At 42.4% G+C, this 15,047-nt stretch overlaps 1 protein-coding gene across 1 annotated transcript in view; it reads left to right on the plus strand.

Moving 5' to 3' along the window:
* Positions 1–15,047, plus strand: part of AXIN2 (axin 2) — a 43,123-nt gene that overhangs the window by 12,534 nt on the left and 15,542 nt on the right. The window contains 7 exon segments of the mRNA XM_021000960.2: positions 9,917–10,019; positions 12,585–12,725; positions 13,174–13,664; positions 13,951–14,104; positions 14,106–14,140; positions 14,418–14,574; positions 14,576–14,652. Coding sequence (XP_020856619.1) covers positions 9,917–10,019; positions 12,585–12,725; positions 13,174–13,664; positions 13,951–14,104; positions 14,106–14,140; positions 14,418–14,574; positions 14,576–14,652 — 1,158 coding nt within the window.

Consider the following 15,047-nt stretch of genomic DNA (forward strand, 5'->3'; position numbering starts at 1 on the left):
ATAATTTAACATTTTCTTGATGGCTCATAATGATCATTAGGAACATCATTTATTGCACTATACTATAACTGAGTGAGGCTGAATAGGTTTATTGAGAGGTGTAGGGCTGTTAACCCATATAATCAGTGACTCAAACTGTTATGCTTTGAGTTTTGGCTCAGCTTCTTAGAATTTTCCTGCCTCCTCTTCACTTACTTTCAGTAGTCACTTCTTCCTATTATCACAGAATCACCAAATCTTAATCTTAGAAACCATTTCATTCAGGAATTTCCTCTCAATTGAAGACTTCAAGAGAAGGGGAATTCCACTACCTTCCAAGTCAGCCCATACTCCCTTATTAGGAAGGTTTTTTTCCTCACATCAAGCACAAATCAGCCTTTCTTCAACTTGTACCCATTACTCGCAGTGCTGTCCTTGTGGAAAAGCCTAATCCTGCTTTCCCAAGATAGATCTTAAAAGACTGTGTGTCTTTATCCCACTCCCTGCCCCGCCTCCCTAGTCTTTTCTAGGCCTAAACATAGTATAATGGATTTAGAGCTAGAAAAGATTGTAGAGGATAGCTAGTCCACCTCACTTTATAAATTCCTAGTTCCTCTATGCCCAAAGGGCTATAAAACTGTGCATACCCTTTGATCCAGCATCCAAAAAAAGGGAAAAGGGTATTTGTACAAAAAATATTTATAGCTGTTCTTTGTGTGGTGGCTAAGAATTGGAAACCAAAGGGACACCCATCAATTAGGGGCTAACTAAACTAGCTGTGCTGTGATTGTAGTGGAATGTTATTGTGCTGTGAGAAACAACAAGCCTGATGATTTCAGAAAAACCTGAAAAGACTTACATGAACTGATGCATAGTTGAAGTGAACAATCGGGAATGTTGAACATAGTAACAGCAATATTGTAAGATGAAGAACATGAATGACTTGGGTATTCTCAGCAGTACAGTGAATCGAGACAATTCCAAAGGACTAATGATGAAACATGCTGTCTGCCTCTAGAGAAAGAACTAATACTGACTGAATACAGACTGAAGCATGCTATTTCTTTCATTTTATTTGAGTCTTCTTGTACAAAATGACTAATATGGAAATGTTTTATGTAATTGCACATGTATAACCTATATCTGATTGCTTACTGTCTCAGGGAGGGGGGAGGGGAGAGAAGGAGGATGAGTTAGAATTTGGAACTCAAAACTTTAAATAAAAATGTAAAAAAAAATTCCTAGTTCCTTCAACAGAGGATATGGTCATGAGACCCTTAACCATGTTGTTTGTCTTCTTCTGGACAATCCAGTCTATCAGTGCCTTGTTTATAACTTTTTACAAGCATTTGTTATCTTACCTTCCCACAGTCTCCCACCCCTCATTTAACAATTGAAAAAATAAAGCCTTCACAATAAATGTACATAGTGACACAAAACAAATTTTCATATTGTCCATGTCCAAAAATGCATGTCTCATTCTGCATTTTAAGTCTATCCTATATTTCTCCTGATTTCTGCTTATCACATTCTGTTCCAGTTTATACAAATTTTCTCAGGTTTCTTGGAAGCCATCCCTTTCATAATTTCTTATATCACAATAGTATTTTATTATAGTCATATACCATAATATGTTCAGTCATTCTCCAAATGATGGGGCACCACCACTTAATTTCAAGTTCTTTGACTCTCAAACGAAGAGCTGCTTTAGGTATTTTTTAGTACATATGGGTCCTTTTTTCTCTTTTGAATTCCTTCATTTTGATGCTATACCTTTCTTGATGAAACAGAATTAGGCTTTTTTTTTTTTTGGCTGGCATATCTTCCTGTTGGCTCATTGAGCTTGCAGACATAGTGAGTAAGTATTTCTGTCAGTATCATCCCTGCTTTCTCCCCTCCCTCTCTGTAATTTGCTGCTTCTGATCTGCTGTGAGTTCAGAACCTTGTTAACCTAAACATGTAAGAATTTTTCATAATGTAAGAGTAAGTAGTCATTGATGGTTCTCTTGTGAGTGAAAATAATGAACTTTAGTTCATGGATTCTGTGTATATTTAGACTACTTAGAGGCCTTCCTGATTGATTGTGATTTTCCTCCCTTCTCTTGCTAGTCCATTTCTTTCCCTCCAGTTTTCCTTTCCCCCGTACTACACTTTGACCGCATAAGCCTTGCCATTGTAACTGAATCACTAACCCTCCTGTTCATCTACCATTCCAGATATGCAAATCCTCAAAGTTGGGTAACTTCCACCCTGCAAATGCTCTGCTTTTGGATAGTACTAGAGAAATTAATTAATTAGCACCCAGAAATAGAGACATAATACAAACTTATGGTGCTTTCATCTCAATTGTCCCCTCATTGCTGCTCACAAATCCTTCTCTGTTGTTACTGACTCCCTACCTAATTTCCCTAGAACTTCAAACCTTGTTCTCTCTGGAGCTCCAGACCTGATCCCACTGCCCACTCGCATCTTTGTAGCAGATTATTTAGATTGGGGCTGTGAGATGGGAACTATTTAATTTCTCCTTTTCCATTCCTTACCCCTTGCCATTATTACCTACTCTCTTCTTCCTTATGGTCACAAACATTTCTTCCAGGTCTTTGCTTTAACAGTCGTTGCCTTCCTACATATCTCTCCCATGTATCTTTAATCTCTTTTTATCCCTGGACTCTTTTTGATTACAAACATACTCGGGTTTGCCGGTTAGGGGGAAAAAAGCTTTTTCTTGACCCCTCTATACCATCCATCTACCTACCCTTCCCTCTCCTCTTTATTAATAAACTTCTTGAAAAGGTTTCTATCCCATTCTGTGGCTTTTTCATCCCTCATTCTTTCTTAACTCCTTATTCTGTGATGTACAGCCCCATCACCCTTCTCTCAGGTCACTAGTGACCTCCTAATCACCAAATCCGGTGGCTTTTTTTTAAGTCTGCACCCTACTTAACCCTCTGAATTATTTTGTACAGAACTTGCCTTTCTTTTTGATTTCTTCTTCCTTGACCTCAGAGACATCATATTCTTCTATGTCTCTTCTTGAAGGTTTTGTTCTCAACTCTTTTCTTTCTTTGTGTTTCTCTTTGCCATTTTATTTCTTTTCAAGCCTTCAGTAGCCTTTATCTGTAGCCATGACCAAACTATCTCCTTTTGGAGAATACCTACAAGATCTCTTGGCCATCCCAGTGGTATCTCAAACCAGTCCAAAATTAAATTTGTCTTTTCCTTCAAATATGCTTCTCTGTTTGTTGTACCACCCACCCCTCAGTCACTGATACTTATTGTATTTGCATGATCTTTGGCTATTCTTCTTTAACCTTCTCCTCCTTTCTCTTCTCATGTCTAGTTCTTAGCAAATCTTGCTGATTCTGCTTTAAAAATATCCCTTCTATCCATCCCTTCTTTCTTCTGTGCTCTGATGCTATACTAGTTACCCTTGTTACTGTCCACTTGAGCTATTGAAAATAGGTGTCTTTCTACTTGGCCTTTTAGTGTAACCAATGGACTCTTTATACACCTGTAACACTAATCCAATACATAAGACAGAAGCCATCACTCCTATTTCGTCTTTTTTGGTTCCATATTGCCTTTTGTGTAAAAGTTGGACTCCTTTGCGGGGCCTTCAAGGTCCTCTATAGTCTGGTACCTTTCCTGCCTTTCTTGCCTTTTCTTATATTATTTCCCACTTAAAAACCCCTGCTCAGCTGGGGTACTTAATTCTCAGTCTGAAAATACCTTACCCTTTCCTGCTTTGGCACATTTGCTCATAATGTTCTGTATGCTTGGAATGTCATCCCTCCCCCTTTCTTTTGAGTTCCTGTCTACCCTTTAATGACCATATGCCATCAGCATTCTCCTTTGGACATTTCATGCATCTTGTTTTATACCTTGAATAGATAGGTTTTTAGAAAAAATTATAAATAAGTATATTTGGGTGATATGATATAGCCCTTCTAGGTGATAGTGTTATTAGGGCAGGGCATTTGTAATATCTTTATCTCCTTTTACATCTAACAACATGTTTAGTCAATGCTTGTTGACTGACTTGACTCTATAGGGTATGGATGTTGAATTAAATTTGTTGAATCATGATCACAAAATGTTAGAGCTGAAGGGAACCTTAGAGATTATCAAGCTCACCCTTCTCATTTTACAGATGAGGAATCAGAGGCTCAGAGAGGAGAAAGACTTAAGTCATATAGCTCATTAGTAGCAAAATCAAATATGGATCTGGGTCTTCTGACCCCAAATCCAGCGTTCTTTCCGCTTCCGCCTCTGTGAATTGAAATATGTAAGATAGATTCCCATTTTCCTTTGGAAAGTGATTGGGGGTGGGGTTGAAGTAGCTTTGAGCTTTCATCCAGATTTTAAAATATACGATTGGAAAAAAAAAACTTTTTCAAAGCATCTTTTATTTTAGGACCCCTGCTGGTTATTTAGTGATTAGGTCTTCTCAGCTTATTAATAGCTATTTAGAGGGGAAAAAAGTGGACATAGTGTGTTTTCCTCTTACATCTCCCCTCCCTCTTTCCAGAGGAAATGCTTGATTGGCTTTATTTGGAGGTGGTTCTGCTTATGCTGTTTGATCTTAACGCCCTCCTAGGGGGAAAAAACGTAACTTGCCCCTTTCCAGCTGTACCTCTCTAAGTCCTTTGTAGAACTGATACTCTGCATGTGGAAGCCGCTTGTGAGGAAACAGATGAAATCATCCTTAAGCATCCATTGTGCTTTGTGACTAGAGCTAAAGTGTGATTCAGAGTGTGCCATGTTGGTATAGTGGCATCTCTTAGTCTGAAGCAATGGCATGGACCTAAGTATGAGGAAAAACCCACCAGCATGGCCTTGCCTAAATGTAGGAAAACCATTAAAAACTAAGGAAAGGGTCAAAAACTTTAAAAAAAAAAAAAAAGACTTTTAAAAGAGGGCCAGTAGCAATATGAATAGATTACTTCTGACTGGCCATTCACAAACCAGTGAACCCCTTAGAAAGTTGGTTGTGAGGTGAGCAGACTTTGGAACCATTGGGCAAGAGTTTGTCCTGATTAAATAAGAAAGCGGGTCCAGGGAAGCTTTTATTTCTGACTGGTTCTGGGTGTGTGTGTGTGTGTGTGTGTGTGTGTTCTCTTGGCTGCAGAGCATTCAGGGGGCTTGTCATTTCGGCACTAGTGTATAGGGTGGGTCACTGGGGATTCCCGGGGCTGGGATTATACCCTCTCTTCATAGCCATTCGAATTGTAGGCCTTATACAGATAAGAGCACCAAGTGAGAAATAAAATGTGTGGTGGATGAAAAGCTGAACTGAATTGCTTTCAGTCCATTGTTGCTCTAGGGGAGCTTAAAGGGGATAAGAGGGTAGCAGGCCTCTTTGAAATTTACTTGAACAAGTGAATGGGAGCTCCTGGTAAGGCAGTCATGAAAAGAGCTCTGGCTGTTTTTTCCTGCTGTAACAATAGACAGTGCAGACTGTGAGGAGCTTGGGGAAGCTGGACTGATTGGACTGCTGGGAGCCTCAAGCTTGGGGAGGAGAATTAGGATAGGGCAAGGGGGGTGGGGTGGGCATCATATGTGGGCTTTGCTACCCAGGGTTTGAGTTCATTAGACACCTAGGAAAAGCTGCCTTCTCCATTCTTGGTAGAACTGATTCTGTGTTGACATCTTTTTGCAAGAGTCCCAAGTAGAAGTTGAGATGAGGGTATATTTGTAGATTCTAAGGAGTGGCAAAGTGAGAGAAGCTGGCATTTAAGAGCCAGAATTTAAGAAGAAAATCTTTTCCTTCTCCCCCAAGGCCCATTGGAAGAATGTTTTAATGGGGAATAAGCGGCCATATTTAAAGTGGTTGGGAGTGTGGGTCTCCATACTTTGTAGATCAGTGAGCATGCTATTTTATGAGCCTCTTACTAGGAGAGTTCTAGCCTCTGAAGAAATGGCTTTTTGAAAGGTTCACTGCCAGTAAGTAGAACTAGGAAAATAAAACAAGTACAACAATGTAAATGGAAAGAAGAATGACAACAACAAAAAAATCAAAACTAAATGCTGTGAAATTAGAATGACCAACCTTGGCCCGGAGAAGAAATAGGAGAATGTAGCTCCCTGTTCCCCTCCTTGCAGATGAGAGGGGGTACAGTGGGTGTGGAACCCTGTCTATGATGTTGCACTTGGTTGATATGTTAGTTTGACTGAATTTTTTTTGTTCTCTTTTATTCTTTGTTTATAAGGATTAAGACTCCTGGGAGGGAGATATTTGGAAATGAAGATGATAGGAAAAAAAAAGATATCAATACAAATTTAAATTGGGGGGGAAAAAAAGTTCACTGTCTAGAATCCCAGCAGGGGTCCTAAACACCAGTCCTAGGGCTTTGGGCAGAAAGATTGCAGTGTCATTCCAGGGGGTCTGAGCTTAGCTATGCAAAAATATAAAGTCTGACAATATCAGAGGCAGCAGGCTCTTTTCTTTCTAAGTATGGCATGGACACTTAAAATTTGTCAGAAGCCAAGAAAGCAAAGTAGACTGCATTTAGCCTTCTCTCCCCCCTCTCTTTCTTAGGTGACAGTTGGATTTTATACTCTGGATCAGCTCACTTCTTTGAGGGGATGGGATCTAGGTGTCATATAAGGGGAAAGATGGTTTCCATTCCTGGAAAGGGGGGGAGGTATATTATTATTATTATTATTATTATTATTATTTGCTTGTATCTTATTTATGGATTGACTTTGGACACAAGGGAATGAAACTGAGCAAACTTCAAATATTACCTTATCTTACAAACCAGGCTTTTGATGTTGGCAGGATCACAAACTCGCTTCAGAATTGTTGCCAAATGAAGACGTGTGCGCAGGAGTCTGATATTTCAAAGCCACAGTCAAACCACATTCAGGTTAGGTCAGGCACAGCTGAGTCAAAAGGCTAAGCTAATTGGCTCGACTTAAATGGCATCTGACCAAGCACACACTTCCAAACCAATGTTCCATAGAAACAGATTGACCGGGCACATGAGGCTAGTTAGCTAAAATGCTTATAATTAACTCTACTATTTGGTGCCTAAAAGTTGGTAGTTTTTCAGCCCATAATCTTAACTGGCCAGGAAGACGGATCAGACATTGAAGAACTGGACAAGAAGCTGACGGGAATGTGGGACTGTTTTGTAAGAAGATTCGCCTGGGAATTTATAGTCACATCTCCTTGGAGACTCTTCTAAAACCTATTTATTGAGTGCACCAAGTTACAACCTCTATTTTCTCCCTTACTGTCCAGCAGGAGTTACCTGAGGTTAAGCATCGAAACTGCAACAAATGCGATGATGTGGGGATTTTAAAAATCACTCATTCCTGATTCTCATAAATCTGGCAGTGACCTCATTTCTTCTCCTCCGTCTTGCCCCTTTCATTTTTTTTCTTGCCTTAAAGTGGCCTAGAGAGAAGAAAATAACATCAGAAACCAGAGTAACAAACCAGCATCTCTTAATCCATGTAGTTCAGGGGAAAGAGGGTCAGATACAGGGTCACAGGACGTCCTGGCTCTGTCACTTCTCTGGATATAAGTTTACTCATCTGTCAAATGAAGGGGTTGGTAATAATAGGTAGCATTTATACGACACCTTGAGGTTTTCGAAGTGCCGTACATAGTCTCATTTGAACCTCATAGGGATGCTATGAATTAGGTACTACTGTTATCTCAGTTTACAGATGAGGAAACTGAGACTGAGAAAGATTAAGTGACCTGCCTAGGATCACATAGCTAGTACATGTCTGGTATAGAATTAGAACTAAAGTCTAGTGCCTTGATGTAGGATTAGAATTCAGGTCATCCTCAGTTGAAATCTAATATTCTATCCACTGTGCAACTTAGCTGCCCTTGTGATCCTGTGATCTTATGATATCCATTGAAGAAGAGGAAAAAGGAGATTATGAGGCAAACAGAGTGGCTGTTATGTACCCTTTGGAAACTTCAAGACAGTAGCCTTGCATTTACAAAGAGCTCTACCTAGCCAGTCATTAGATTGATAGCAAGCATGGGGTCTTCCAGGTAGAAAAGAAAAATGCTCTCGGAAAGGGGCCTTTGAAACTAAAGACCAGAGAAGGAATCCGTCTATCAAATTGTTTTGGGCTGGCTTCATTATTTTTCATTTTAGGTTCTACTTTCCTGTCTTCCTCTTTCTCTCAACAATTCCCAACTTGCAGGATAGGATGTTGTGGTGGCCATAAGTATCACTGGGATGGGATTTCATGAGCAATATTTACCTGTTCTCATTCTCCAGGAAGCTTCTTTTGTTGCTCAGTTGTTTTTCAGTTGTGTCTGACTCTTTGTGACCCCTTTTGGGGGTTTTCTTGGCAAAGATACTGGAGTGGTTTGCCATTTCCTTCTCCAGCTCATTTGACAGATGAGGAAACTGAGGCAAACAGGGTTAAGTGACTTGCCCAGGGTCACACAGCTAGTACGTCTGGGGCCAGATCTGAACTCAGGTCTTCCTGACTCCAGGCCCTGAACTTATCCACTGTACCACCTAGCTGCTCCAGGAAGCTCCTACACAGGGGTGGGGAACCTTCAGCCTTGAGGGCACATGTATCTCTCTAGGTCCTCAAGTGCAGATGTTTGACTGAATCCATGTTTCACAGAACAGATCCCCTTAATGAAAGGATTTGTTCTGTAAAATTTGGACTCAGTCAAAAGGCCGCACCTAAGGACCTAGAAGGCCACAGGTGCCCCAACCGTGTAACTATAGAATATTAGAAGGGCCTTTATTTAGCTAACATCTAGTTTTACCCTCCTGATTTATAGATGAAGAAATTGAGATGCAGAGAGAGAGGTTAAGTGACTTGCAGGAAATCACAGAAGTAGTAAATAGCGGAGTCAGGATTTGAACCCAAGTTCTTTGACTTTAAATCTGGTGTTCTTTCTACTGTACTACAGTGCTTGTGCAGGTCTCTTGATTCTGCACTGTATACAGTGCTGCATTGGGTAGAGTATCAGAAAGAGATGAGTTTGAATTTTATAGACACTAGCTGTGAGACCCTGGGCATTTAATCCCTCTCAGTTTTCTCATTTATGAAATGGAAATAATAATAGCCCCTACCTCACAGGGTTGTTTTAAAGGTCTAATAATCAAATGATGTAAAACACTTAGAAACCTAACTGTGCTATGTGAGTGCTAGCTATTAATTTTTTTAAAAAGGCAGCTAGGTGGCGCAGTGAAAAGAGTGCAGGTCCTGGAATCAGGAAGACTCACCTTCGTGAGTTCAAATCCAGTTTTAGGTGCTAGCTGTGTGATGCTAGGCAAATTGCAATCCTTTTTGCCTCAGTTTCCTCATCTGTAAAATAAGCTGAAGAAGGAAATGGCAAACCACTCCAGTATCTTTGTCAAGAATGGGGTCACAAAGAGGCACAAGTGACCAACAAATTTAATAAAACAAACAAAATAAAGTAAGAGAAATTATTCAAGTGACTTACAAGAGGGAGGAATTTAGAAATGACAAGGAGTTTTGATGATTAAGTTCCTGATGTGTTCATTAAGTTCAGAATAAGTCTGCTAATACCATGGTATCTCTTTTCAAATGCTCTTTAAGAGAATTCATCTCACAGTGCTACAGGAAAGAATTGGTGGTGATTGTTCACGATGGAATCATGGAATCAATCCTAGGGACTTTTTTTAAATGTTAGGAAAAATTAATCATCTGTCTGGGACAGTTGAATGTAATCTGGACCTAAAGCAAGGGGGCAAATGAGTGAGTAGACCTCAGGAAGTCTCCTTATTGTAGGATTTAGTATCTCTGGTGAATTCAGTTTGGGGTTCTCCAAAGATGATCGCTCTTAATTTTATTGTGGACTATGACTCCGTCCATTAGAAGCATCTTGGTGTGGCTGAGACAAGAGATTTTGGCCTTTTGGATGTTGATTTGTTGAATTGCCCCAATCTAACTGAACATTTGTATTTGCATGATTTTCCAGAGATGGAATCCCTCCTTACAGAATGGGAAGCAAGAAACAGCTACAGAGAGAAATGCATCGCAGTGTGAAGGCCAATGGCCAAGTTTCTCTACCTCATTTCCCGGTGAGTACTAGATTGGAGGAGAAAGAAACAGCCATATCAGCCATGTGTTGGCTGAGCATTGTGTGAAAGGAGTGGGCGGAAAGGCATTTTGCTCTGCGATCTACCCAGGCTGAGGATATGAGGAGTTAAATTGGTTACAGCCTAGGCCCCTTGTGTGTTTGTGTGTTTGGTTGGGGGGGGGGGAGTGCATGTGGAAGAGTAGGTTTTTTTAAGTGGTAGTAAATGATGACCAAAGCTGCAGGCCTGAGAAATGCTCAATCAACCAGTGAAGCATTAAGTGCCTACAATGTGCCAGGCACTGTGCTAAGCTCTGGAGATTAAAAAGACAAAAATGAAACAGTTCCAGGAGCTTACATAGGATGTTAGCTAAGTACTATAGTCCTACCAGAACCTCAAGAATAACTTTTTATGTGAAAGTGTCTCATTCTTTCACACAAACCAGAAGCAGTTTGCCTTTCTGCAAACAGAAACATGGGGGAGGGGATTGGTTAAAGGGTGAGGCTGGTGGTAGACTTGATCAGTCCTCTTTCAAGTGTAATAGAGGTTCCCAACCTTTCAGTCCTGCACTCTCCCCCCAACCCCCACTTAGCTTTCAGTAAATTTTTCTGTGTCCTTTGTCCAGTGTGAAAGGAAATAAATTCTGGACTTCTTCATGCATAAGCACATAAGGAATAAAATAGAGATTAGTTTCAATAGGATAATAGAGTTATCAAATGTTCTCCACATTCCCTTGATAAAACTTCTCATATCTTCTCCCCGGGGCATGAGCTAGCCCATTTGTGGGATGAGATTAGGGTCCTTTTTGCTTCTTGCAGGGTAGATTGTAGTGTTTGGGGAAACCTGACTTTGAATGTGCTTGGTGAGGTCCCCCTGGCATCCCCAGGTGCATGTCCTCCCCAGAGCTACTTGCTTTATTGGAGAGGAGGGGAGAAGGTCATGGCTGGATGAAACTTCTGGATTGTCTTCTTTATTTCAAGGCTTATCTAGTCTTCCCTCTTACAATTTTGCATTTTGTTACCCTGAGACTTTAGGGTTGGCAAGGAAGGCATTTAATCAGAGAGGAAAGAAAGTTGTCAGTTTATAGCAAATGTCTGTTTACAAATTCTTCCTGCTAGCTTCAGAGATTCCAGTTAGCTCCAGTTATGTTACTTTTAGAAAATTAACACAGTGAATTGCTAATTCCACAGAGCCCTTATGTGGGATTGGGACACTGTGAAAGCTGTTTACAAAGTCAGATACAAACTTATCTTGTCTTAAGATGAATGTATCAAGACTTTTTTTTTTTTAAGCCTAGTTGTCTACACCAGCATCTTCTCTTCATCCCCCCCTGCCAAAAAAACCCCCCAAAATGCCAACCCTCAAAACAAAACTAAAAAACAACTCCAGATGATATTCTAGCTTTGCTCTCTGTGTGTGTGTGTGTGTGTGTGTGTGTGTATGTGTTTATATAAAGAAAAGTTCTATAGCCCAAGCTTGTAAATTAGATTATTTTGTCCTGGGGTGTGCAAATCGACTTTCTCCATAAGGCAGTGCTTTGATCAGGGGCTGAATAGAGCCAGCTTGTGTAAGAATGACAATTTCCAACAGAGTGGCCTTTTTCTCCCCTCACATCATTTCTCCAGCTAAGTGGTTGCCGTAGCGAGGCCTGTCTCATCTGGTGGGGAGAACGCTGGCCTTGGCAGCTTGGCTTTCCGCTTCAAAAGAGAGAGGGAGAAATTAGGGGGAGAGGGTAAGGAAGGTGGGGGGCCAGGGGTGAGGGGGAGGAGAGATAATAGGAAGTGGCTAGAGAACTCGGTGGTAGTGGGTGTTCTCCTTGCTTGCTTCTTTTGGCAGGCATCCTTGTTGCCTTTTTATATTCTGTACCTGATTTGGAGATGTTCCCTTTTCCCTTGACAGACCAGCTTCAGGCAGCCAGACTCAGCAGTGTTCTGCTACCAGCCTGCAGCAGCTTTCTTCATTTTCTGTACAAAGAGATGGTAGGGGGGGTGGGAGGTGGAAAAAAAGAGAGAGATCTAGGACACTGTTGAGACAACACTACCTCAACACTACCGCCCAGTGTGCGGTCAGGAAATAAATTACCACTTCTTCTCTGATGTGAAGCAGTTTGACTCCTTTTTTCCCCCTTCCCAATCTTATTTTTTTTAATTTCCAACTCTTTCTGTTTAGACTCTACTTTTTATTCTTTGAGTTGGTTTCTCCCCTCCCTACCTCAGTGGGCTTTTTTTTTTTTTGATGTTTGACAACAGTCTTTGAAGATTTTCTACTTCAGAGTGGCTACTGATGGGCTGGTTGTACTACAGAGAGAACAAGCAGGGCTTCTCAGAGTGCGACCAACTGCTCCTGCCGAAGGCAAATGCTGGTGGGGACGATGGCACTCCATGAGGCCACAGCACTGGCTCATAAAAATCCCAGGCAGCCTGTGCCTCATTGCGATGCGGCCGTCTTTTCATCCAACATGGAGATGCAGCGAGCGTAGTGGGGCCAGGGTAGCTCTGGCAAAGCCGCTGCCGCTGTTTGCCCTGCCGGATAAACATGGCTTGTCCCTTCCTTCTCGGTATTTTGTAGAGAACCCACCGCCTGCCTAAGGAGATGACACCCATAGAACCAGCCATTTTTGCCGCTGAGTTGATCTCCCGGCTGGAGAAGCTAAAGAAAGAACAAGAAAGTTTGGACAGTCTGGAGGAGAGGCTGCAGCAAATCAAGGAGGTATGAGGTTTAGTTAGCTTCTCCCATGCTAGTTCTGCACTCACACATTGTGTGTGTGTGTGTGTGTGTGTGTGTGTGTGTGTGTGTGTGTGTGTGTGTGTGTGCACGTGTGCGCATGCAGGTGTTACCCACCTCCTTTTTTTCCTCTCATCCCTCCTACTCCTTGTCCCCATCCCACTGCCTTCCATGGGGCAAGGGGTGATGGGAAATAGGGTGGGAGGTGGGTGTAGCCAAATCAGTTCTTCATAGGGAATGAGTTTTCTTTTCTAGGTGTGGAAGATCCTCTAGGGTTTATTCTCCCTGAGTTATATTAACTGCCCCAAGACCTAGTGTATTATAAAGGGTATTTAAATGGGTTTCTTTAATCTCTAACCTCCCTCCCTGCCACTCACCTATACACATTCCCTGGCTAACTGGATTCCTTTTCACCTCTTATTGTAACTTTCAGGATGAAGAGAAGGAGGGGTCGGAGTTGCCAGTCAGCACTCGGGAGGTAGCTGCACAGCACCCACTTTCCCTCTTACCATCTGGCAGCTATGAAGAAGACCCCCAAGCTATCTTAGATGACCACCTGTCAAGGGTGCTGAAGACTCCTGGCTGCCAATCCCCAGGCATGGGGCGGCACAGTCCCCGTTCCCATTCCCCTGACCACCATCACCACTATCATCCCCTACTCCAACCCGGTGGTCGACTGCCGCCTCCAGCCATCTCCTCAGCTCTCTGCCCACTTGGCAAAGGCTTTGTTACAAAGCAGATGACTAAACACGTATACCACCACTACATCCACCACCATACCATCCCTAAAACCAAGGAGCAGATTGAAGTGGAGGCAGCTCAGAAGGTGCAGTGCTTCTGCCTTGGAGGCACAGACTATTATTTGTGCTCAAAATGCAAGAGTCACTCCAAGGGACCAGAGCTGGCACCAGCAGAGCAATTTAGGTAAGTGGCAGGCGTGCCATAGAGTCTCCTTTTGGGACTATCGTCCTGGCCAAAGCCCTAGTGAGATTCTGCAGAAATGTTATGAATTTTAGCCTCCCTTCTGTTACCTGACCTGGAGAGAAATCAACATGGACCCAGATCCATGAGGGTAATCTGATTGACAATCCCCCCCCACCCCCTTTCTGCCCAGATCTTCTGGTTCCCAGTTGACACACTCCAAGAATCCTAGAAATTAACTGGATCTCTCTGGGTGGGTGGGGGTTGCTTCTCCTTGGTTCTTTTCCAGCAGCCGAGGTAATACCCTATCAAAGCGGAATGGGAAGGTGACAGAACCGTGTTTGGCCTTGTCAGGCAAGGAAGGAGTCCCTGTTGGAACGGGGCTACTGCAGCTACCTGGGAATGAGGGGGACCGGTCACAGAATGTCTGGCAGTGGATGTTAGGACAGTGAGAGACAAAACAAGCATAAACCTCACAGGTAAGCACCCAGCCTGGCACCATCAGGGTGGCCATTACAGAGGGGTTACAGGACTGGCTAATTTATGCCGTAAGCTGAAAACACAGGATTGTTTCCTCCTGCCACCCTAATGTTATAAGTTGAACTTATGGTAGGTTCCCCCCCCACCCCAGTTCCCCTTTTCCTTTCTATCTTCCCCTTTTTCCTTCTCCTCCCGGAATAGGAATTTCTCTTGAACTAATATTGTGCCGTGATTTAAAACTAATTCGTTTTTGCTTTTTCTTTGTTTTCTTCTCAGTGCCCAGAACACAAAAAAAATCTATCCTTTGGAGTCAGCCCGAGGAGCCGTTGGTGATCGAGCCCCCCGCCCCCATCTGTGGGGAGGTAGCATCGGGCATTCCCGTACCATGCCACATACCCATCCCTTCACACAAGACTCTGGCATGGCCCCTTTGGGTCCCCCCTAACACCCTCGCTCAGCTGGAGGAAGCTTGTCGTAGGTTGGCTGAAGTGTCCAAGCCCCAAAAGCAACGGTAAGTGGGGGAAAAAGACAGTTGATTTGATACGTTGGCTTTGCTGCCGGATGGGACCCTTTGCCCAATCAAAAAATTGTAATCACACTTTTATAACACTCTTAAGGTTTGCAAAACACTTCACACACATGATCTTATTTGGTCTTCCCAAGAAGCCTGTTAGATAGTCTCTGTTATTCCCATTTAACAGGTGAGGAAACTGAGGATGATAAGAGGTTAAGTGATTTGCCAGGCACACAGCTATTAAGTGCACAAGATAGAACTCAAACCCAGGAACTTCAGACCCCAATCCAGGCCAAACTCTACTTCTTCATCCTTCTGGTCAGGTGGTGTCCCATAATAATCTAGCATTCATAGAGTACTTTAAGGTTTTCAGAGTGCTTTTCCTATATTAA

Source organism: Phascolarctos cinereus, unplaced genomic scaffold (assembly GCF_003287225.1).
Source record: "Phascolarctos cinereus isolate Bilbo 61053 unplaced genomic scaffold, phaCin_HiC Scaffold_5;HRSCAF=322, whole genome shotgun sequence".
NCBI classification, from domain to species: domain Eukaryota; kingdom Metazoa; phylum Chordata; class Mammalia; order Diprotodontia; family Phascolarctidae; genus Phascolarctos; species Phascolarctos cinereus.